General features: G+C 53.5%; 1 protein-coding gene across 1 annotated transcript in view; it reads right to left on the bottom strand.

Moving 5' to 3' along the window:
* LOC136005937 (hydrocephalus-inducing protein homolog) overlaps positions 1-23,637 on the bottom strand; it is a gene marked incomplete at both ends in the record, with an annotated part of 47,645 nt that overhangs the window by 20,621 nt on the left and 3,387 nt on the right. The window contains 15 exons of the mRNA XM_065663828.1: positions 960-1,200; positions 2,708-2,946; positions 5,765-5,917; positions 7,295-7,459; positions 7,918-8,053; positions 9,326-9,426; positions 10,009-10,244; positions 11,621-11,681; positions 13,118-13,336; positions 13,705-13,823; positions 14,938-15,037; positions 18,792-18,985; positions 20,443-20,567; positions 21,420-21,619; positions 22,169-22,303. Of these exons, the coding sequence (XP_065519900.1) occupies positions 960-1,200; positions 2,708-2,946; positions 5,765-5,917; positions 7,295-7,459; positions 7,918-8,053; positions 9,326-9,426; positions 10,009-10,244; positions 11,621-11,681; positions 13,118-13,336; positions 13,705-13,823; positions 14,938-15,037; positions 18,792-18,985; positions 20,443-20,567; positions 21,420-21,619; positions 22,169-22,303 (2,424 nt within the window). The remainder of the gene's footprint in view (positions 1-959; positions 1,201-2,707; positions 2,947-5,764; positions 5,918-7,294; positions 7,460-7,917; positions 8,054-9,325; positions 9,427-10,008; positions 10,245-11,620; positions 11,682-13,117; positions 13,337-13,704; positions 13,824-14,937; positions 15,038-18,791; positions 18,986-20,442; positions 20,568-21,419; positions 21,620-22,168; positions 22,304-23,637) is intronic.

The raw sequence follows: 23,637 nt of genomic DNA, 5'->3' as shown, positions 1-23,637 counted from the left end.
CTGGATTTCCCCCGGAGAGACGGGTCCAGGGAGGAGAACACTCAGTGACCCTGCTGAAATCTGCCCCTCTGAGCTGCAACCCAAGGGTGCTGCAAGACCTGCCTGCCCTCGGCACACGGGGGCTGGCTGAGGGAGCGGGGCGAGCGCTGATGGGAATACTGACACAAGTCAAGCTCTCAGTTCTAATGATCCCTGGAACACTTTCCCACGTGGACGGACATCATTCGGATCATTAGAGCTGGCACACTGGGTTCATTTCTCTCGTCCCGGTCTCCGGGCCGGACAAGCTCCCGGCCCGTGTCTGTCTACAGAGGAAAATCAATGCTGCTCCCAGACACTCCCTACCTTCCTGGGTGTTTTGTTTCACTCGCTGCTTCCCCACACAGACAACTGGCCATTTCTTTAGTTACTTTCTGCCTGGGCTCCCAGTCTACCTCTAACTTTAAGGCCAGCTGAGAAAACTGGGGCTGCTCAGCCTGGAGAAGAGAAACCGCGGGGAGACCTCAGAGCAGCCTTCCACTAGCTGAACGGGGCCTACAAGGATGCCGGACACGGACTCTTCTCAGGGACTGCAGCAACAGGACAAGGGGTAATGGACTTAAACTCAAACAGGGCGAGTTCAGGTTAGATACAAGGAAGAGGTTCTTCACTGTGAGGATGGTGAGGCACTGGCACAGGTTGCCAAAGCAGTGGTGAATGCTCCATCCCTGGCAGGGTACAAGGCCATGCTGGACAGAGCCTGGGGCGACAGTGCCTTCAGGCCATGTTTTGCTACCACCAAGTTGGCTTTATGGTAGCCATGGAACTCAAAAAGCCTCAGCAACTGATGGTGGCGAGCATGGAAAGCAACTGGTGCTGCCACGGTAACTTATGGCAGGAAACCAGGTTCTCAGAAGCACTTGCCCATTTGCTCAGGCAAATGTCAAGGGGCTGCAGAAATGCCCTGATGCAGAACTCACCTGAGGGGTGCTGCAGGAGCCTTTCAGCACCACCTCCGCTGTCTGGCCGGGCATCAGCTCCGTCCTCAGTGGCTGAAGCTTCAGCACGGGGCCACAGGAGGAAACCTTGCCCTTGCTCTTACTGATGCGAGGGAGACGCTTGCGCTGCTTAAGTGTGGTGCCACCTTCTGTGGTCCAATAGAGCAGATGGGTGCGTCGTCCTTTGTTTGTCATCTTGAAGCGGTAACAGCAGGGATCCAGGCTAGAGGAGAAGCAGAGACACAAAATGGCAGGGGAGCTGCTATTTGCCACTGGTCACCCAGCTTCAGCACCCTGAGGGCACGACCTGACTGCACACTCGGCTTCACCAAAAGCCAGACCTTGGCTGCCCCTAGGTTTGTCACCATCCAGCAGCTGCTCTGCTGGCACCCTTCCAGCAAGGAAGAGCTTCGTAAAGAGCCGGCCCCACATGCAAGTAGCTGGAGGAACAGCCTCGCTGCCACTCCACCTTCCCCTTGGGAGCTGTTGTTCATGCCTCTGAGGCGTCTCGTAGGGAGCATCCAACCCTCATTGCCCCCAACGTACCACCCTCTGGTGGCGGCTCTGCAGCCGACAGCAATGGCAACAGCTCCAAACTGAGCCCGCGGGCAAAGACATAAAGGGGGGCAGAAGACAACTACATGAATCACACGGACACCGTCCCCTCCATTGTGCAGCCAGCTTGTGGCTGCACTGAGCACAGGAAACTCTGGACAAGCACCAGCCTCCCTGCGATGTCCCTGCGTACGTGGAGGGCTCGTGGGTGCGTATTTTACCTCTCCAAATCTATCCCAAGTACTTAAGGTAGGATTAAGCTGCTCTTTCTACCCCAAGAATTCAGGTATCGGAGCACCACGGACCCTCTTTGCAGCCACAGAAAGGAAGAGCCACCCCAAGAAGACTGTTCTTCTCTGAGGAGGTCTCCAACACAAGGCAAACAGCACTTTTTTCCTCCTGTCTCCAAGAACATGACTGGTTTCAGACACACACGTTGGGACCACTGAATCCTCTCCTTCCAGCTCACCAATTTCAATCGAGACTCTTCATTTATCCCACTCCACCTCAGCAGACTTCCACACTTCCACACTTCCTCCCCCTTCCAGAGCTGGTCCTGCATCCACACTCGCTTGCCCGTGCCTCGGGAAGCAGGCAGGAGAAACCAGGGAAGAGCCACCACGTCTAATAAAGAGCAACCGGGCACGGAGTGGGGGAGAGGAGCCAACTGGGGGATGACACAGGGCAAAGAAATTCTGCTGCTCCTCCAGGGCTCCTGGCCAGAGGGGAAATAAACCAGCGCCATTCATTCAGTCGAGGAGCTGCTAACAAGCTACTGCCCAGGCTTGCTGCTGCTCTGAGATCTTACTCCAGACGGAATGGCAAAGCAAGCAATATCACTGCAGAGAGAAACATGTCTGTACTTGTAAGGCAGCATTTCTCAGCTGGAGGCTTCCAGGACCTGCTCTCTTCCTCCAAATCTTTGTTTGATAAAGTGAGGAGACAAATGGATTATGACTAAAGACAATTCAGCAACAACTTAGCAACTGCTCTCCAGCTCGGTGGCTTTCAGAGTACCTACTGACTTGCAGATGGCCATAAAATGTTTCCAAAGGAAGCCCTGTGGCTTCAGGGAAGCAGAGCCAGGACTGTGAGCACTGAAGAAGCTTGAGGGACTGCAGCAGAACTCCTCCTTGCTGAGCCCATGGGGAAGTGGGAGCTGAGAGATTCCCTACCTGAAGCAGGGCGCCAGGTTGAGCTCCGGGCCAAAGGGTTTGTCAATGACAATCGTGGTGCCAACGCCAACAGCCTGGACGGGGATGACGTAGGCACGACTGTTCTCAATGAACAGCACCACCTCGTCCTTGAATTGCTCCGTGTCATCCAAGTTTGCAGTGACAGCCAGAGACACCTCGGCCTTGGCAGGGATCACTCCCTGACTGGGTCCAACGGTCCAGCACGAGTCTGCACCAGCCTGGAAGACAAACAACACTCATTTAGGACGGAAACCACGGACCTGGCTGCCACCAGCCAAGGCCTGCCCAGGCAACACGTTCACACCGAGCCAGTGGGTGTGAAGATTCCACTGACATTCATGTACAGCTTCTCTGGCTCGTGCTGACACAGGGCAGCTCGCCTGGAAAGGAGCCCTGAGAGCTCCGCTCCAAACGTGAATCTGAGAGTCTGCTCCCTGACAAAGCTCATTTATCAAAGCTTGGCAACAAGCCCGCCAGAAAATTGTACCCCAGAAACTATTCCTGAGGAATGAGGATGGGGGTCTCGACGGAGCCAGACCTTCAACTCCCTGGCGTGACCCAGCACAGCCCTGCTGGGCCCGCCCAGGCCAATAGCCCATGCCAACAGCCCAGGCCAGGGGAGGACGATTTGCATCCTCTCCTCATTCTTTCAGTCAGCATCTGCTCTGGCTCCAAGGGGCAGCACCGTGCACTGCTGAACAGGAGACCTGCCAGGGCCACAAGGCTCTGCCGAGACACATTCCCTTGGGTTTCTAGGTCAGCTTCTGCCTGCCCCCAATCCAGCCTGTGTCTCAGAGACAAGAAACCTCTTGGAGCCACGCTACAAAATACCCCCACTTTCAAGACAAATACCCAACCTCTGATAACATCTCTGCTACTTGCTTATCCTTGAGTGCGCCGCAAAATGATGCCGTAGCTGCATGCACTGCATGCACAAAGACAGTGGCTATTTCTGACCCTATAGCAGCTTCTTGTACTATTGGGCATCAGAGCTCCTGAGTAACCAGTAAGGGCTGGGATCCACCACTTCAGAAGTTCACCACGATAATCAGAATCTTATCCCAGCACAGACGTCCATCGTGAATGAAAGCTTCCACAATCTGGTTACAATGGACACCAGTGTGCAGCTGACGGATGGAGGGAGGGAAGGAGAGAGGGAGGAAGGGACGGATAGCTGCCCCAAGGGATGACTGAGGAGACACCACAATCAGCTCTCTTGAATCTGTTTACAGATGAGTCACTGAAGTGATCTGGTCACTCTGGCCTTGCACAAGTGACAGAGGAAGCAGAACTCCACGTTACAAATGCACCTGCACTTGATCAAGCCGTAGCTCTAGCGAGAGCCGTAGCTCTAACAACAGCATTCCCATTCCCATAGCTCTAACAACAGCATTCCCATTCTCAGTCAGGCTGAGTCACTGTCCTCGTAGGGCTGCTCATGAAGGGGAAATAAACCCCGTCCTGCACCAGCTGGCTGCAGAGCCTTGTCCCAGGTGGTTCAGCATTCCCGGTGGGGGGGACCCTCTGTTCTTCATTTCAAAGCTGCTCCTTATCCACACAAACAGCCAGTGGCAGGAAACAGCCCAAAAGCACCCCGAGCCCTGCAGGAGGCGGAGATCAGAGCCTGAGGCTGGCTACATGCTCCCGCCAACAACCGGCCTCCTCCTGCCTCCTCAGCATCAGCATCTCCTCAGCACAAGCACGGGGACCACTGTGGTTTAGCCTCTGCCCCGAGCACCGTCAACGGGATGTTTTACGGGATCAAGGGGCAGAGCTTGTCTCCATTTGTGCTCCCTGTCCACAGCTCACCCCTCCATGATCGCATCTGCCCTCCCTGCCAGGCTGGGGAGGCCAGGGACACCACTCTGCGCATCGCGGCTCTCCAGGCCACGGCTACGGCTTGCCCAGCTGCTGCCAAGCGCAACATTTAAGAACCAAACTGCTCCTGCTTTGCCTTTGGGAAAAGCTCTCAGCTTGCTTCTAGAAGCACAGCTGTCTTGAAGACTTCTAACCCTCTGTAATTCAGTTGCCAATAGGCACAGCGCAACAGGACATGTTTGCTTTCCCCTGACGAGCAGAGTAACAATTGCTTTGCTTACCAGCAAGTAAGAAAGGGCACTGAAGGAGGCAGCTGCTGAGGGCACTGGGGTGCTTGCTCTTTGCAGAGGTCAAAAGCAGATTTTTATGGTGCGGACAAAGCAAGCTGCCTGCGAATCCCCCACTTTGAGGTTCTATTTAACCCCCAAACGCCTGGAAAAGCAGCAGGAGGGAAATTCAGCCCCCTCCTCCTTGCCCAGGGGGCTGAGCCTGTGCTCTCACACCCTGCTGGATGCCTCATGCGCAGACACAACCAAGTCCCCAGCCACAGGCCTGCGTGAAGCGGCTCCAGAACTTCAACAACCCAGCCTGCAGAAGAACAAACCTCCTCTCAAGCCCCTCACAGACGCCCCTCCGGTGGGGAGCACCCCCCAGACCCAGCACACGAGCCCTTCCTGGCTGCATCAGCCCCTGTCAGAAGACCCCACAACCTCCTTCTGCTCCGCAGCCTGTTCCACCCTGCCGCCTCCAGGAATTAAACAGCCTCTTTCTGCAGCCACATGCTCTACAATGTTACAGAGCACACAGGCTCTGCAGGTACACAACCCTTACAAGTCTGCTTCTGGGCAACAACCCAGCTGGTTTGACCCCCGAGGAGGTGTGAAACCCACTTCACCCTAAGCGCCTTGAGGACAGACCTCTCAGTTCCAAAAACAAAGACTCTCACAGCTAAACGCCTTCCACAAAATAAAGGGAGAACTTGCAGAAATGAACTCCTTTCTGCTCAAACATCTCTGCAAACTCTGTTTTACTGACGGGTGCCCCAGCTACAAGTGCCCCCGGAGCCAGGCTCCTCTTGCTGCACTCGGATGGAACATCTGGCTTTCTCTCTCAGACACATCTCAGTGACGTGGAAATGTTGCATAGAAATAAGTGCTCCAGTCACAGGCTGCTATGGGCCACTCACTTGCTCTGGAAAACAGCCCCAGCGACACTTACCATCTTTGCCGAGAAGGATGCGGGGATGACAGACTGATTGGAGAGGTGAAGGGTCCGGGAAGCATCTTGTAGAACTTGGATGCTGCCAAAATTTATCTCACTTGGGTGCACGTGGACAACTGGTCCTTCTCCAGTGCTCAATAAATGGATTTCCTGCTCCAGGAGGCAGGCAGGAAAGAGAAAAAAACAACAGGGAAGGTTTAGAATGACTGGACAGCTCTAAGGGGGCTCGTAGGCTGAGGGAATTCTGACTGTTTGAAGCTGTCAGGGTTGTGAGGCTGAAACAGGAAGGCTGGAGCAAAGGTGGCACCTGGAGTGGTCCCTGCGGATCTGAAAGCCACAAGATCCCATTATGAGGGGATACAGAACCCCCATCTCCCACGCATGCTTTTCACACCTCCTCCATGCTGTCAGCTCTCCTTCCGCTACTCTGTGCCTACGCCTGCTCCTTGTACTGCTCCATCATGCCATAAACCACCCTCCCTGACTGCTGCGGCTGCACAGCCACACTGCACAGGAACTTCTTCAACCTTCCCAAAGCTTCTCCTGTGAAAACCAGTAGAGGCTGGAAGCAAAGCTCTTCTCAGCAGAGATCATGCAAGTTAGTTGCCTCTCATTTGTGCTTGTGTGCATTCCTGGTATTACTTCTTTATTGCACCAAGACATTCATTACTAATTGCATCATTCGAGCAGTATTTTTTTCTGCTGACAGCCTGAGACCCAAAAGTTTGTTCCTGCAGAAGGGGCACAAACTAGCGGAGGAGGAATGTGGATCATTTTGCTAAACCCCCTTCTCACATCACTAAAACCAATGAGAATTTATCCAGTCCGGCGGGATTTCCCCAGCTCCAAACACCCCAAGCCTTAACCAGGCTTGTAGAGCCTGAAGAAGGGAGGGCTCTGGGGAGACCTTAAAGCACCTTCCAGTGCCTAAAGGGGCCAACAAGAAACCTTGAGAGGGGCTTTGGATAAGGGCCTGCGGGGACAGAACAGGGAAGGACGGCTCTAAATTGACGGGGGGGGGGGGGGGGGGTGGTGATCAATATGGGATCCTGGGAAGAAGCTCTTCCCTGTGAGGGGTGGTGAGGCTCTGGCACAGGTTGCCAAGAGGAGCTATGGCTGGCACAGGCTGCCCAGAGGAGCTATGGCTGCCCCATCCGTGGCACTGTTCAAGGCCAGCTTGGATGTGGCTACCAGCTCCCGAAGCTGCACTCAAGCCATAAGGCAGACCTAGAGGAAATGACACCCAGAAACTCCCATTTGTGCAGGCAACACCCAGCCAGGTTTTGACCAGCATTTGCGGGCTGCGAGCAGCAGCCGAGCACGAGCGCAGCGCCTTGAGGATGGATTGACCGGGCACAGGGTCACTCAGTCCCATGTCTTCTCCAGGCATTAGTGTTGCTTATGCCACGAATGCCTTCTTTCCTTGTAGACAACAGCCATAGATCATTTTCCCTGGAAGAACCCCTGTACGCTCTACATCCCACCAAGATGAGAGGCACAAAGGCACACGTCTGCCCCAGCACTCACCAGTGGGGATTCTTTACTCCCAAACACCGCAACACGAGCAACGGTGTCCTGCTTTCCCATCACCTGGACTTCCAGTGTGAACGGGATCTCCACCGAGCTCTGAGGCTGGATAATCCCACGGGGCTCAGGGCTGGAGTACCACACAGCAGCAGTATCCTTGTTCTCCTATAAGGGACAGAACCAAACACGGCTTCAGACTGACCTTTGAGGAAACTTTCAACTCTTTAACATCTACCACAACGGCAACTCACACACGTGTCTAAAAATGCCTAGGAGAAAGCAGAAAGGCACAACTCAAGATGCAAGACATGTATGGGTTCAGCATCCCGAGGGGGGCCAACAGCTGCTGCCTCCACAACCCCCCGTCCCGTGCTGGCAGCCTCCTTGCAGCAGCTTTTCACAACCCTACAAGTTCTCCCGCATTGAAAGCATCCCGAAGGCTAGAATATAATCTGCTTCCTGGAGAGTTTAAGCTGCTTCCTGGAGTTGATATTCAGGTAGCTTCCTGTTCCCAGCAAACCTTTAGGGTTGAATACAAACCAGCAACATCTTAACCAAACCCATTTTTTCCCTAACAAACCCCTAGGTGACATTGGAGGCAGGAGGCGGATGCGATGCCAAACCTGAGGAAGAGCCCAGTAGCAGCCTGGAAGGTTGCTGTCGTTCACAAGGGTCAGCATCTGCTGGTAAGGGACTTTGAGAGAGCATCGTCCAAAGGTCAGAGCCGGGTGGAGCACTCGCAGCGGGGGAATTACACATCTAGGCAGAGAGATGAGCAAAAGGGAATTAGATTCTGACACAGCGTTGCTTACTTGTTTACTTCTCAATGAGCACCAAATGGAGCACGACCCATTTGTCACCGTCAAATAGACATTTGATACGCCTACAGTGAGAAACAGCCTTCAACTTCTTTTTACCCAACAACCTCTTGCAAAAGAGGGGCAGACCCTGAGTCACAGCATCACAAAAGCTGCTCAGTGCCCAGGCAGAGCACGGTGCCCTGTCCCAGGTCAGCTTTGCCCCTCCTTTGCCCCAGGAGGCTCGCAAGGACCCTCTCAATGGCCCCAGCGAGGTGTGAGCTCTGAGGGAGCTTTCCCACCGAGGAGCAGCGCTCGCCAAGGCTCCAGGAACACCAGACTCCAGTGTCTCAGGGAAAACACCGCTGTGTCCCTGCCTGAAATCCAGCCCTTTACCCCAGCAACGCAGGGTGCAGGCCACCACCTGCCCTGCGCCGTGAGCGATAACCCTCTCCCAGGCCCTGTGGCTGCCTTGGTCCTTTCCCCACGGGTCCGCACGCCAGCTGCTCCCATTTGCACTTGTTCTACACAACTGCAGCCCAGGCACTGACTGCACAACTCTGCCCGGGAGAGGGAACAGCACCGGTGAAATGCATCCCTCTTGCCGTTGAACTGACGCCCACCGCAGCACAACAGGCCTGAATGTGGCTGAAGCAAGAACAACTTTGAGCTTAACTCCGAGAACATCAATGCTCAGCAGAGCCAGACGGAAGCACAAAAACCTGAGCTCACCTTCCACACCAAGGACTACTTTGTCTGTCACAAGATCTCGCCTTTACCTTTCCCTCACCAGTCCTGCCCTAAGCCCCTTGCCCGTCTGCACGGCCCCTCCTTAACTGAGGCAGACAACAGCTTGCAGCAGCTGCTTGCTGTGGCCCAAACCAGTCCTGGATTCTGGCCACAACCCAGCACAAGTCCAACACTTGCAGGAAGGAGGAGAGGCGGCCCTTTGGAAACATTACACCTCAAGCCCCCAGAGCAGGCCGATAAGGAATATAATCACAGTTTCCTGTAGGAGAAGGCCCTGGGCCGTGCCTGTGCCTGAGCACAAGTGCTGCTCATCATGGACTGCTTTCCATGCGCTGCTGTTCTCCTGTCTAGCTGGGCAGAACTAGCTCATTGAGCAATGCTCCTCGTTTGGAGCTGGAGCCAGCCAGCTCTACGCAAGGCAGCACCACCTGCTTCTGGCAGATGCATAGGGAAAGAAGAGGGGCTGCAAGGGAAGCGTTGGTACCTGGCTCTGACGGGCAGTGATAACACCTCTCTGCCAACACCATCCACATCAACCACCAGGGCCAGCTTGTATCTCTTCACGGTGTTGGAGCACAGGGTGACCTGGAAGACAAGAGCATCAAATACTTCATCACTCCCAAAACCCATCGGCCATATGCAGTGCCCTCCACATCTCCTTCCACAGCAAGGAAAGGGAGGATTTAGTAGATATGAGGAAGATGAGGTATCAGGAAGAAGTTCTTCCTTGTGCGGGGGCTGAGGCCCTGGCACCGGTTGCCCAGAGAAGCTGCGGCTGCCCCATCCCTGGCGGTGTTCATGGCCAGTTTGGATGTGGCTTGGAGCAGCCTCGTCTGGTGGAAGGTGTCCCTGCCCATGGCAGGGGGCTGGAACTGGATGAGCTGCAAGGTCCCTTCCAACCCAAAACAGGCTAGGATTCTGTGATGTTTGCCTTTAATTCTTCTGCTGGTTCATGTGTAGAGCACAGTCTCTGGCAGTAACAGAACTCTTTGGACAATACCTGAATTACTGAATGCGCTTTGCGTTGCCAGGGCAGATGTAGAGCCCAACACTAGTGCCCAACTCTTACTCGCAGGATGCTCAGAGCCAGCAGTGCTAAAGCCCCCTCAATGCCACCGAAGCTCCAGCTCCACCTCTGAAGCACACAGGGCTGCACTCTTCGCGTACCTGGATATCCAAGTGTCCCTTGGCGCAGATGGTCCCTGTGCAGGGCCTGATAGTAAATTCAGCTGGCTTCTTGGCACCTGGGGCTCGCTTTCTCCACGACGGACCAGTGCTGTCTGACACCTGAGCAAAACTGGTCACGCTGGGTGCTCCCGAGCCGTCCCCAGGAATGCGAAGGTTGAAGTTGAAGGGCACCGAGGAAGTGTTAGTGAGGCGGCAGCACAGGGTGCGAGGAAAGCCTGGGAAAAGGACACAACAGGAGTTTATTATCCCGTGACTCCTGGGGTGGACATCCTGCGGTGATAAAACTGCGCTTGGAGTTTGCCTCCTTTCAATGGCAATTACAGCTGATTGAGAAGCTCTGTGGGGAAGTCGTCGTCAATGACGGTCCCTTTTACGCTTGTCACACAGAAATGCCACTCTGACACAAGTGTCTCTAACTGTGAGGAGCTCTCACCTCCCCCAGACCAGCACCAATTCCTTCTCAACCATGACGGTGCATCCAGAACATTTACTCTCAAAAGTCAGTCCAGAAAAGTCCCTGTGAACTCCACAAACACTCCCACAGTTTTCGAGAGATAAAAGCAGTATGTTGTCATCAAAGAGATGATCCAGGAAAGGAAAGGAAAGATGAAATTGGCAGCCACAGCATGATGCAGAGCACTCTGAAGCAGTTTCTCCAGACAGGAACCTCGGTGCATCTCCTGGTTTGGGACAATCGAGACTGAGCCTGTGGCAGCTCACGGCCCACTTCACTGGAGGCAAACCTGATGCTTGCTCAAGAACAAGCAGGACCTGTGTCTCACCCTCCCGAAGGAGTGGGGACAAACGGCCATGCTGCACACCGCCTTTCATTACCCCACAAAGGCTGACATGGCTTCAGCTTTGGTACTTGCTTTCCATAATGGAAGCCACTGACACAATCGCAGCTGATCTGGGGGGTTGAGTTCACATTTAAACTTGAGACCATCTCAGTGAGAAGTCCTTTGCGAGACTGAGGTGGAGAACCAGAATCTGCATCTCAGTGGAGAAGCTCTGGGTGCACAGCCGCCAGCTCTGTCAGCAGAGCTGGGCTTTTGGTGGGGAAGGAGGAGCCCATGTCTGAAGACATGGGCGCCCAATGCGGAGCTACTGCTTGGCCATGTTACCTGGGAGCTGACAACGAGTTGGCCTCACAGCACTAGTTGATTTCTCACGCTAATGGTCAGGTGGGTAAATGGTGCCCTTGCCTCACAACAGCAAAATTCACCCAGGGCACCTACAACTTGCCTTCAACTCCCTTCTCCAGTTGGCCGCGGACAAGAAAGACTTTCACAGTCATTCTGTTGCTGAGGACTGGCAGATTGGGGCTGGACTGACTGTGAGGGACACCAGAGAACACTGACTTTCTACTCCCTCCGTTCTATTTGAACCATTCAATTGGCTCTGTGCCATTCTGTCTGGTTCTGTTTGATCTCATGATGGCAAAATACTGCCTAGCAGCTGGCAGTCCTGGTTTTGACATGCTGAAGGCGGCTATGGAGGAACACAAGTGACAATGCTGTCCTGGACAAGTGCTCCATCTGGGTAAGGCTCAGACCTCCCACCCTGCAGCCCAAGCCCAGGGCACACTCACCAAAGGAGACTTCACCGAAGCGGAGGGACGATACATTGAAATGAAACGCCGGCCCAGTGACACAGCCACTGTGAGGACAAAGGCAGAGGAGACATGGCCTCGGTTAAAGAGAACTGCAAAGCCTTCAGCTTTCCTTACCGTTCCGGTGGGTAAAAGCCAGCCTGAGAACCTCAGGGGGTTTCACATCAAGCCCTCACCCTCATGCTCAGCACAGCATCCAGGTGGACGGGAGGCAGCCAAAGCAAAGCGGTCAGCAGCCCATAGCTGCTTGTGGGGCTTGGGGCACAGTGTCATGCAGGGTATGCCCCCAAGTTGTAGATGGCCTGAGGAAGGACACCAAACAAGTGATGGCTGCGTGCCTCAGTTTCCCCATCTGTAATGTGTTGGACACAGGGGTGTCCCCAGTAAAGCACACTCAATGTAACTACCCTTCCCAGCCACAGCTTTCCTGCTTTGGCATTTCTTAGCTGGAACCGCTCTTCCCATGGAGTACAGGAACACCTTGCTCAGAAGATCTTGATCCATGCAATCGTTATGGGGGCAGGACTTTGAGACACGAAGCCAGGGGAGCCCCAGACATCCCTTGACAAGAGCCGCAACAGCTCAACAGAGCGGACAGTTGAATCTTGGAGGAAAACATCAGCCAACCACCAGGGCACCAGCTGACCCATCCAAGAGCAACACGTCTTAAACCACCCAACACAGAATCGTCAAATCATCTACGCTGGAAAAGACCTTTAAGATCATCAAGCCCAACTGTCACCCCAGCGCTGCCAAGCCCACCACTAATCCGTGTCACTAAGGGCCTCGTCTACACGGTTTGGGAACACTTCCAGGGATGGTGACTCCACCACTGCCCGGGGCAGTCTCTTCTAATGCCTGACCACCCTTTCGGGGAGAAACTGTTCCTAACATCAAGTCTAAATCTGCCCTGCACACACTGAGGCCGTTTCCTCTTGTCCTTTCCCTTGTTACTTGGGAGAAGAGACCAGCCACCTCCTGGCTCCATCCTCCTTTCAAGTAGTTGCAGGCATAACGGAACCTGAACACACCGCATCTCCTCACCTGCCCTTAAATTCAGCAGACTTGAAGGCTCCAAACTCCAGGACTCACCAACATCCACCTGAATCACCACGTGAAGCTGCACAACACCCATTAATTTATTTCATGGTTGATGCCAACCAATGCCAGCTCTGCCTCTCAGCTCAAAATCAAGGACCACAGCAACTGGTGTGTTCAACCCAACCTATTCCATGGCTCCCTCTTGCTGACAATTCCACTTCACTTGCTGCTGCGGTCGCAAGGAGTCAGCATCAAACTGGAGTCAAGGTTAGTGTGGGCTCCTAGTGTGGAGATGCCAGGATGAGAGCCAAGCTCAAGACCTCAGACAAGCCTTTTCTTTCTCTGCTCCATCAGCAAATGAGGTAGGTGGGAGATGACTACCCAGAGAGAGCTACAGATGTGGCCGCCAAGCTCTTAGAACCCTCCTCACCTCACAGTCAGCGTCAGAGGCTCAGGGGATCCCTTCACATTGAACTGGAATTCCTCTGTGAACTGCCCCACGACACTGGCATTGAAGGAGATCCAGATGGCCTGATGATCAAAAGGCAAAAGCATGCCCTCCCGGGGGCCAAAGGTGAAGCAGGAGCCCAGAGCTCTCTCCGGAGGGACCACGCTGAAGGGAGTCTCAGTAACTCCTCTGTTGAGCAGGAACACCTGCAGCAGCAGCGAGAAGGCAACATGGAAATACATGAGGAATCCTCTTTGCTTACAGAAGGCTCACTTCTTTTCTAGTTTAGCAATTAACATCTGTAAAAGGCAGAAGATGCTGAGCGCTGCTGCCAAATACAACAGGACGAGTTCTGCCTCGGGGATTTTTTCCATGCAAAGCAGGGATAACTTCACACAAACAGAGCCACTCTGGGCTTATTCCCCTGACACAGAGCACTCCACTTGACCTGCAGTGCCAAGCGCCTGCTCAGCACCACCAAGTTGATTCAGACCCATCCCACAGCTCCACGAGGCTCGCTGCTGCCCGGGAGCCATCCGGATCCACCCCATGCCCTGCGCCCCGTCCTGCTCACCCTGTAGCTGTGGCTTGAGCCAACAGTCACCTCCCCGATGCTCAGCTGGTCACAGCTGAGTTGGACCTGGGGCCCGACGCCTTCCCCGCTGATGCACAGGGGCAGCCTGGTCTCACAGCCTGTGGAGGGAAATCTCTGTGAGTGCAATTCCCTCTGCTACCCGGCACTTTCCAGGTTGTCTCAGTGCTGCTGCCGGTCCCTGGGCTGGATGGAACCAGCTCTAGATGCTCCAGGACAAGATACGGGACCCATCTCGTCCCTCAGGACATACGCCTTGGGGCTGCTTTCTCATTTCTAACCAACCCCCTGGGCCGGTGTCTCAGAGAACCACAGAATGGTTTGTGTTGGAAAGGACCTTAAGATCATCCAGTTCCAACCCCTTGCCATGGACAGGGACACCTTCCACTAGAGCAGCTTGCTTCAAGTCCCGTCCAGCCTGAACTTGAACATTGCCACGGGTGGAGCAACTTCCTTGGGCAGCCTCTTCCAGTGCCTCACCACTCTCACAGGAAAGAATTTCTTCTGTATATCTAAACTAAATCTCCCCTGTTTAAGCTCGAACCCATCAGCCCTTGTCTTATCTCTCCAGTCCCCGATGAAGGCTCTCTCTCCAGTCATGGGAAACCAGCCTTCTCACTGAGCAGATCACATAAGCCATAAATGTACTGCTAACGTGCACATCCCTTGGTGCAAAGGCAACCGAGACCTCAAGGCTTACAGCTAAACTCCAAGGTGGGTCCTTTCCCTTACATTTGCTAGAGATGACAGAGCACAAGATCTTCAGTCTGAAGGCTGCTCTCAGCCACTGAAGCAGCCTAAGGTGCCTGAATCCTGGCTCAAATTTTGGATGAGCTCTCACTGCCATCCCAGCCTACTCTGCACACAAAGTGAGCAGCACGAGAAGGAGGAGAGAGCCACGCCACAAAGACTCATCTTGGAGGTAACTGGTCTACAGGGGCCTGGTGCTCCTTCACTAAAGCTGTGTTGCAAATGCTGGCAAAGCCATGGCGGGAAAGCTTATTCCTTCACTGCTTGGTCACTTCTGGGATCAGGAAGGCAGAGCCAGGCATCCTGAGCCCTGGCCTCCGACAGGAGACCACCGGGAACCACGGGGACAGCGGCGTGTGCCAGCACTGCCCTGTTGAGCCCTCCAGAACTACATGAGGTCCGAGTGGGCTGGAAGAGTGTTTCTACCTCCTCTGTGGGAACAGGAGCAGGAGGAAAGAGCTGTACCTGAGATGTCACAGTAGACTGTCTCTTGGTAGACTCTGGCTTCTTCGGGCTTAAAGATTACATTGATTTCAAGGGAAGAATTGGGCAAGACATCTCCCTCCTGAAACAGAAGTGACAGCAAACCATTTATCTTCAAACATCACATTCTTGTTTCCACTGCAGCCCTGGAAGCCTTTATTTAGAGCATCAGCAAAGAGCAAGGAGCAAGCAACGCTTGTCAACAGGATTTACAGGAGAGCTTGGAAGCAGCAGCTTCCAAAGTCCCTCGCCTTTACTGGCACCCGGAAGGGGCATTTTGTTCCCCTCAGAAGAGACTGAGCTCTTGCTCGCGGATTTAAGTCTGGGCCACGCTACCAGTTTCTGCAACTCTCTGCTGCTCTCGCAGAGGATCCTGGCACTGGTGCTCAGTCCCAGGAAGCCCTGCCACACATTTCAGGAGGCATCCCTGGTTTCTATAGGCTCTCACTTCCTGTAACTGGTTTAAGGATAGGCACCTCTCAGCTTTACACGGGCTGCAGGAGCAACCAAGAAGAGAACAGCAGCCCCTTCCTCGGAAAACAAAATAGAAAAAATAAACTACTTTCACCCACTGTAAAAGAAAGAAGAGGTTGGGATTATTCCAGGGTTTACTCCAAGATGAGAAGGGATGCTGCGCTGCTCAGACAGCAGCCATTCTTCATCTCAAGACCATGCAAATACTCAGAAGGCAGGCTCTGGCTGATTGAAGGCCATGGGGTTTTTGCTGGCATCACCAGGAAAGTGAGCAGTTTTCTCTACCTATCTGCAGTAGAACTCAAAAATCCCGTTTAAACCTGCCAGCCTCGTGTCCAGGCTCACAGACGACACTGGAAGGGAGACTCAGACGTGGTATAAATCCAGGTTTTAGGAAGGGATTGCTGTGCTTGGGCTTAATTTGGCCTCCTTTCCACCCAGGACCATTGCATTCTGCAGGTCAGTATGTGAACTAACAGTGCACCAGTGTCCTTTCTTCACCCCCGCGCGCTACGTGGGAATGTGTCCTTACGGAGAATAACTGATACCTCTGAACACTGTGTGGACACTCATGAAGTGCCCTTAATTCACAGCCCTTGCAGCAGAGCCCAGCCTGGGGTCGGCTCTTGCCGCTGTTCAGAAATGCTTTTTGCAACAAGTGCCCCTAGCCTCACCAGAAACCGGATGTCTCCTCTCTTGGCACATCAAGCAGCTGATGTGGGATCTGCCAAGGGACCTCCTTCAGAGATGAGAAGGAGGAGGAGCAGCAGGAAGGGAGGTTCTCAGCCATCACTTACCATGGGCACAATGGTGAAAATATCACTGCAGAAAGGCATGGAGCCTCCCTGCACCTCTGTCCCCTGGTTCTGGGAGCTGCAGATGGGAAGGGAAGGGTGTTCTCTGAGAAGGGGGACCAGCCCGTGCTCCGCAGGAACATCAACCAGCTTGTCCTCTTCCTGCCTCTGCAGCCTGTGCCATGGGAGAGACGAACCAAGCAGATAATTGAATAAGCAGCAGATTTGCAAAGCCTGTCGTGTCAGTGCACGAGCAGCAAAGCACTCGGCGAGGAAGAGCAGCAGCTCAGCACAGGGCTGACCCTGAGACACAGGCTCCCACATGGATCCCATTATTGCCGTTCTTCCCAGCACAGCAAGGAGTTTTACTCCTCACTGACGAGCTAACAAGAGGTTTCTTAAAGCTGGCAGCCCTCAAGAAAAAGCCTCCTGCATTGGGAGGGGAGAAGCAACTGGCTTTCAGCTGCTCGTTACCAGCATCACACTTTTCCCCTTCCCTTTTGCACCCACAGGGGTGAGGAGACAGTATCTGCACTGCCTTCCACCAGAGGATCCCGGTGCACTTCCAAAGCAAAGCAACGGATTTGGGCATCCCATCACTTCAGTGACACAAATGGCTTTCTGAGCATGAAAACAGAGGTGCCAAGAGACGAAGGGACTCTGCCCAGCATCACCTAGTAAAGAAGTCAGGACCAGCATCTCTGAATGCAAACCCTACGTGGAATCTTGAACCACCTCATCTTTTCCCTCGTTTTGGCCTCCACTGCAGAGCTGTGATGCACTTAACCTCTCCCTTTATTGGCGACTGCAGCAGAAATCATTCTAGTGTTTAAAGATCACAAGCGGGAGATGAAAGGGGAGCCCTGCTGCAGAGCGGTTGCTCCTTGCTGGCACACTGCTGTCCCCCCTTCACGCTCCAGTCCCCTGGCCATGAAGAACCAGCGGGTGACAGCACTGGGGGACCAGGGGAAAGCTCCACGTGCAGCAAATCGAGGCAACGCCGTGTGAACGATCATCACCCAGCTAAATCCAAACGCAAAGAGAAGGGAAACAGGCAAGGACGTTACTTGCTGCACACACACTGAGCCTCGCGCACATGCTGTGCATGAGGAGGGCTTCCACACACTGGCGTGAGCAGCCCTCAACTCAAGCTCCGTCAGCAGGCCAGAATCACATCCCCAAAAGCGCTGCAGGAGGGACACCTTCTAATGGGCCATGTCTTTTGGGGTCACATCCCAACACAGGCTCCTGCACTGCCTCCTCTCAGGAAAAGGCCCTCTCTCCTCTGAGATCTCAAAAGCTTCTCTGACAGCAGGACGGTGGCCTTGGACCATCCCCAAAACTACGAGTAAGGAGGAACCAAGCGTCGTGCTCAGAGTCAAGGACAGAGACTGGCACGACAGCAAGTCTCATACGTAAAAAATCAGGTTGAAGTGAACTCTGGGGAAAGCTGGTGGCTTCTGAGGGGACAGAGGATCACCCAGGGTCCAGTCCGAGACAGGCAGGTGGGGAGAGATGCTAAAGAAATGGTCCAGGGAAGAATCAAGGCAAGCTCACGAGATTTTCTTTTAACTCAGTGCGTTTGCACAGAACTCACACACTGTGTCATTAAAAACAGACAACCGTGGAAAACTAGTTCTGGCCTTTGAGGCATTTCTGACCTAATTACGCTGAACTTGATGTGCTCAAAGCCCTTGAAAAGTGCTGCAGTTCAAGGCAGTTTCCTGATCAGCTCTGGGTTCAGACTAACTCCTGTATATCTGCACCCATCTGAGCCTGAGAAGTCGCACAAGGATTGCCCAAGTCACATAAGCTTTAAAGTGTCATTTCCAGTTCATCCCCCCAGGCTGTGAGTGTTTCTCTGCTGCCTGAAATGGCAATTTCAAAGCTTTGCCAGAGACACCCTTGGAAGAACCTGCCCCATCTCTCACCACCACGACGACACAGGTTGCTGAAGCCCAAAAGCACTTCCAAGTCCTGGCTGCCCTCCCTTCCCCGCAGAGCCCTCCACATCTGCCCAGCCTATGAGGAAGGGGAGAAACACCTCGTTGGGCCAGAAACCAGGACACTGAAAGGCAATTCCCCAGCCTACGGCAGGACGGCCTCCACCTTCTGGGCCAACCAAGCACTCTACCCTGCCTGTGACTGGAAAAGGAGCCTGCCAGCTTATCAAAGAAGAAACTGCTAGAGTATCACAATAGCTGTGCCACCTGCAGCTCTTCAGGGCTACTGCTCAGTGCAGTCCCAGGTACCGAGTGCTGACACCTTCCTCAGCCTCATGGACCCTCCGTAGTGCATGGATCTCTGAACTCAATAGTTTGCCGCTCCCAAACGTGAGTTTGCCCTCTCAGGCAATCCAGTGATTGCACTCAACCTTCTCTCCCCAAAACATCATCCTCAGCTGTAGCACGGCTGGGACTGCAATGGCAAGGGTTAAGCTCCACGCTGTGCATGGGTTTACGTGCCCTAATCCGTTCAAAAGCCCCAACAGCCCTCTGAGACCGTGTGTTAGTTTTCCCCTGGGGCATCTATCTTTCTGAGACGAATCTCTCAAACAAACCTCAGCTTCTGCCGCTCCTCCTCTTCCTGATCAACAAAACGCTTCCACTGGAAGTGGGCCGTGATGGCACTCTGATTGTGGATGACCAGGGATCTTAGCTTTGACAGCGTGACAGAAGTCTTCTCAACTGTCAAGGAGCTCTTGTCAAGCCTGATGTTGACATTTACAGCTGTTCCACAAAGGCTTTTGTGAACATCTTCACCTGGAACAAAGCAAAAGCAAGTCTTGGCTCATCTCACTTGCTGACGGAAGTACAAGGAACAGAACAATCTGCAGGCAACAGAAGAAAGAGCTGCAGTTTTGAGCTGCATAAGCAGTTCCCCGGATCAGGACACTTAGCATATCCTGACAGCTGCACATGCTACAGCATGAGGATGTCCTGGCACCACCTTAGGCACCTTATTTTGTGGGTCGTTCGTGGAGATGTATCTTTTCAGATGTGCCCGGGTGCCCTTTGGGCTGCCATCCCACTCAGGTCACAGGGAATTCTACATCCAAGTCACTCAGTGATGCTGAGGAGCGCCACCTCAGCCATGCCTTGCCCAGGGTCTCCTGCAGGCAGGAGATGCCCCCAGTGTCGTGTCATCCTCATCTCCTGGTCCTGAAATATTGGGCATAGCTCTGATCTCAGAACCCAAGCGGGAGCATTTGAAATGCAATGGAGAAGGGCAGAAACAACAATGGAAACTACAGAGCAGCTTCTGTGCTGAGCTCTGCACTCAACAGGCTGCTACTGGGCCCTCGGATCCATCTGCCAACTCCTTCTTTGGCTCCTGCTACGGTCACAGCCAGGTGCCTCACCACTGCCCGCACATTCTTCCTTGTCAAACGTGCTGCTGTTACCACTTCACCACCGGAGAAGTGAGTCCCTTCACTAGGGTAAGTGTCCTCTGGAAGGCTGGAGACTTACTTCCAGCACCAGAGCAACACGCACAGCAGCACAGCCATTTCAAAGTGTTTCTCCAAGGTGGTGTTCACGACCTACCTTCAGACATCATTGCACCCTCACATTACTGACTCCAGCCAGCCCTAGCAGCAGCTTGCTCATAAACCTCACCACTAAAGAACTGCTGCTAACAAGGCGGTTTCTACAGAATCATTCCCAGGCTACAGCAAAGCTCAGAGCACCCTAATGGCTACCGCTGCCACAGTTACTGCTCCTCCTGGTCACAAGTCCTCAGCATGGCCCAGCTCTCAGCACAGCACCAACTGTACCCATGCAGCACATCACAAGAAGAGGGTCTCTACCTCAAAGGCCTTCCCGGGAACTGTAACACAACAGATCGGGATGAAAAGCAATGACCCGTCAGGAGAGCTCTAGGGGACAGGTTGCAGGCTCTTCAGAGAGCTCTCTTGCACGTTAAAAGCCATCTCCTTTTCAGTCAGGCTCCCTGCTGTGAGTTCTTCTGCAATGGAGCACCCAGAATATTCGCCATCGCCCCCGGTGCACCGTGCGCAGGAAGATCTGCCTGCCTTGTTACAGGCTGAAATATTCCAGCACAGGAATATCTGGCAGCCAGCAGGGGAGCTTTGCTCTACTCAGCGTGAAGGAACCTTGCAGAAGGGATTCAACAGGACAATGAAGCCACCAGATGATGACAGACAGCGCAGACACCGCTCTGTTTCGAAGGACACACGGAGGGTGCACCACACGCTTACCTGTGTCATAGTGAACGATCATTGGACTCGTATAAACACCAGTCTTTGGTGGGTGGAATTCCACCGTGACTTCCATCGCTTCTCCAACGCCAAGAGTCCCAATGGAGGGATCCACAGAGAAAGGGCTGCAACACAAAGAGAGAGATCAGGACTGTATGGGAGATCCGGGCCCTCCGTTAAGTTTGCAGTCTAGTTCGCTTCAGCTCACTTGTGCAAGCAAGGAGCAAGCAAACCACAGTCGGTACAAGAAAACCAGAACATCCAGGATCAGAAATGGAGCGGGTGACTCTCCCTGCTGAAAGAGAACCAGACCTCAGAAGATCCCGCGGTATACCACGACCCCAGCCCCCCACACTCTGCACCCAGTTCTCAGTTCTCAGCTCTTCACCTCTGCACACGTGCAATCCAGTTACTCAGAATTCTGCTTTTTTGTGTAGTTCACTTAAAACTTTCCTAATGCTTCCCATTTCTTTATTGCAACTTGGGACTGAAATAGTTCATTGCCGAAGTTCGGGAACTCTTAAAACCCTTGTCAAGGAGCTCTCAACACACGCTCTATTACCCAGTAGAGTAGTTGGCAAGCGCCTTGCAAATAGATGCTAGACTTCACTGGGTATTTACTGTGGTGGTGCCTCTCACCAGCTCATTGCTTGCCTGTTTCTTGAGGCTGTGTTTGGGATCCGTGACCTGAGCCCCTCGAACTGTCCTCTGCCACACAGCACCTTCTTCAGCAGTCAAGCTGCCTTCCTACCTTGCCTCTTCCAACCCAACAGCATCAGACCTGCAAGATGCTGCGTTGGAGACACCACTGCAGTGTAAAACTTGCTTGCAGAGCTTTCTCAAAACACTGCAAGCAATGGCAAACCCCACGTGTCCTGCCCATCTCCAGCACCTCAGATGCTCTGCCTCCTTTTTCTCACAGTTTACAAGCCCATGACCACGCAACAGCGTTTTGCGCAAGGGATGAGCTCCTTTACCTCAGAGTGGTGATGCTGTAGCAAGCCTCCCGCTTCCCCACGTTGCGCACCAGCAGAGTTTTCTGGGTGCTGAACCTGACTGGACACTCGGAGAAGTTCAGCTGCTCAGGGAAGTCCAGGCTGGCTCGGGCACCTATGGCTCGGATAGGCACAAAGAACTTCTCCCTCTCTGTGATGATGATAAGCTCGTCGAAATAATCCTGCAGGGAGAGAAACAATCTCAGCACAGTGCCTTTAGCACCATGCCCATGGCAGAAGAAGAGCTGCTGGTTTCTGTGACTCTCACAGTAGCATTCGGCAATGTACATGCACTTTTTACCTTCATGGCCTTTCATTACAGATTATTTCACAAGCAGGGGCAGCCAGGGACCATGGGGCAGATCCTCTTTAGTTTCTACAGGCATGCTGCCCGAGGGTAGGCCAGAGTATTGAACTACATTTAAGCAGCAAACAGAAGATGAGGAAAAGGCCATGCACAGGCAGCAGACTCTCAGCCCTGAAGCCAACAGACGTTACGTTAAATATTCCACCACTGAAGGGGAAAACAGCCTGAAACAGGCAAGAGCCTCCAGCCTATGGGAGCACAACCTTCACCCCCAGGAAAGAGTCTCCCCCAGGTCTAGATCCAGTGCAACTCCACTGAACGCAGGCCACTTCTTCAAAACCCACACCACATGCCTGCTTTGGAACCCAGCCCTGCAGGTTCACCTTCCCCTCAAGGCGCCATCTCTCGGGACCTCCACTCTCACCTTGTCCTCATCAGGTCTGAAAAGGATGCGGTAGGTTGAAGACATGCCCGGTGCTACCTTATAGTCCTCATTACTCGGGCTGATCAACTCGAAGTAAGGAGAGTTCCCCAGGATGACGTTCAGCAGACGAGGAACCTGCAGGGAAGACACAAGTAGGATTTTGTCGCTTGTGGAAACATGAGAAGGGACCAGGACAGGCCATGTGACATCCTTCCTTACCACCTTTCCAAAACACTTTTAGCTCTGAAGCTACACGCACGTAACACACGAGGGTGGACTTGAATCCCTTCTGCTGAGCTACACAGCTGCAGCACAGAGACAGTAGGAACAACACGCCCTGCTCTGAAGGCAGCAGGAAGGAGATGCAGTACCTCAAGTCACCTGCGTATTCAACAAGCCCAAAGAACATGCTTGCTTCTGCCTGCACACATCCATGCAATCATACCTCTGGAGGGGGAATGTATTATCTGAAGGCAAACCAGCGTGCGTTATACGGGGAGGGAAGGAAGTCACTTCTGACACACCAGGGTGGAGCGGGGTGGTCAAGCTGCGGTGCTAGTCATGGCGGTGGACCAGCAAGAGAAGCAGACCACAGACACTCTGGGCTTCCTGAGAATAAAAGCTTACCTCAAGAGCAAAAGGACGAGCGCAGGAAGACAAAAGAACAACCCCAGGAAGAAGCAGATGGCTAAGAGAATTTAAAGGGGGCTGCAAAGCAGCAAGGGAGATCCGTAATACAAGGAAAGGCTGGTGCAGAGATGAGAACACCCAACGTGCCTCTACGATGGATACCACAGGCACGGAGACAGCAAACAGACATTCTCTAGCACACAGGCAGCAACGCCCCAGCACCCAATCTCATCTCAGAAAGCATAACAAGGAGACTTTGAATGGCAGGCAGCTCCACTGATGAACACGACGAGCCTTGGAAAAAATGGAGGCTCATTCTGCACCCCTGACCCAAGCCTGGTGACCCATGGCCAAGGCAGCCCTGGACGCTCTAAACACCCTTTGCTCCCACCAATGCCCTGGGGCAGCAAGCTCCAGGAGCCCATTTCCCACTGCAGCCACACATTCTGGTTGCCAAGTCCCTTGGCATGTGAGCCCAGGTGGCAAAGATCTTCAGCAAGAGCCACCCAGGATGCCTCTGAGGGTGCTGAGGAGCAGCCTGAAGACAGGAAAGCAATTCGACAGCAAGTAGGCAAGAGCAGTAAGCATAGAGTGCAGCACTTCCGTATCGGAGTGAATACAGAGCACCTATTGGGCTCGATTACACTTTGCCTCTGTTACACATTGCTGCTAGCTGCAGTTTTAGGGAGCAGACAACCTCAGCTACCACGCAGGATACATCAGTAGGATTCCGAGGAATGTGGGAAACTCGTGAGACAGAGCACAATGTTCCTTTTCTCCAGGACATGACCAAAACCCAGCAAAATTAGAACATAATGAACTCTCTTGGGATTAGCATC

This window comes from Lathamus discolor, chromosome Z (assembly GCF_037157495.1).
Source record: "Lathamus discolor isolate bLatDis1 chromosome Z, bLatDis1.hap1, whole genome shotgun sequence".
In the NCBI taxonomy this organism is placed as follows: domain Eukaryota; kingdom Metazoa; phylum Chordata; class Aves; order Psittaciformes; family Psittacidae; genus Lathamus; species Lathamus discolor.
This window is presented reverse-complemented; position numbering and strand designations above follow the sequence as displayed.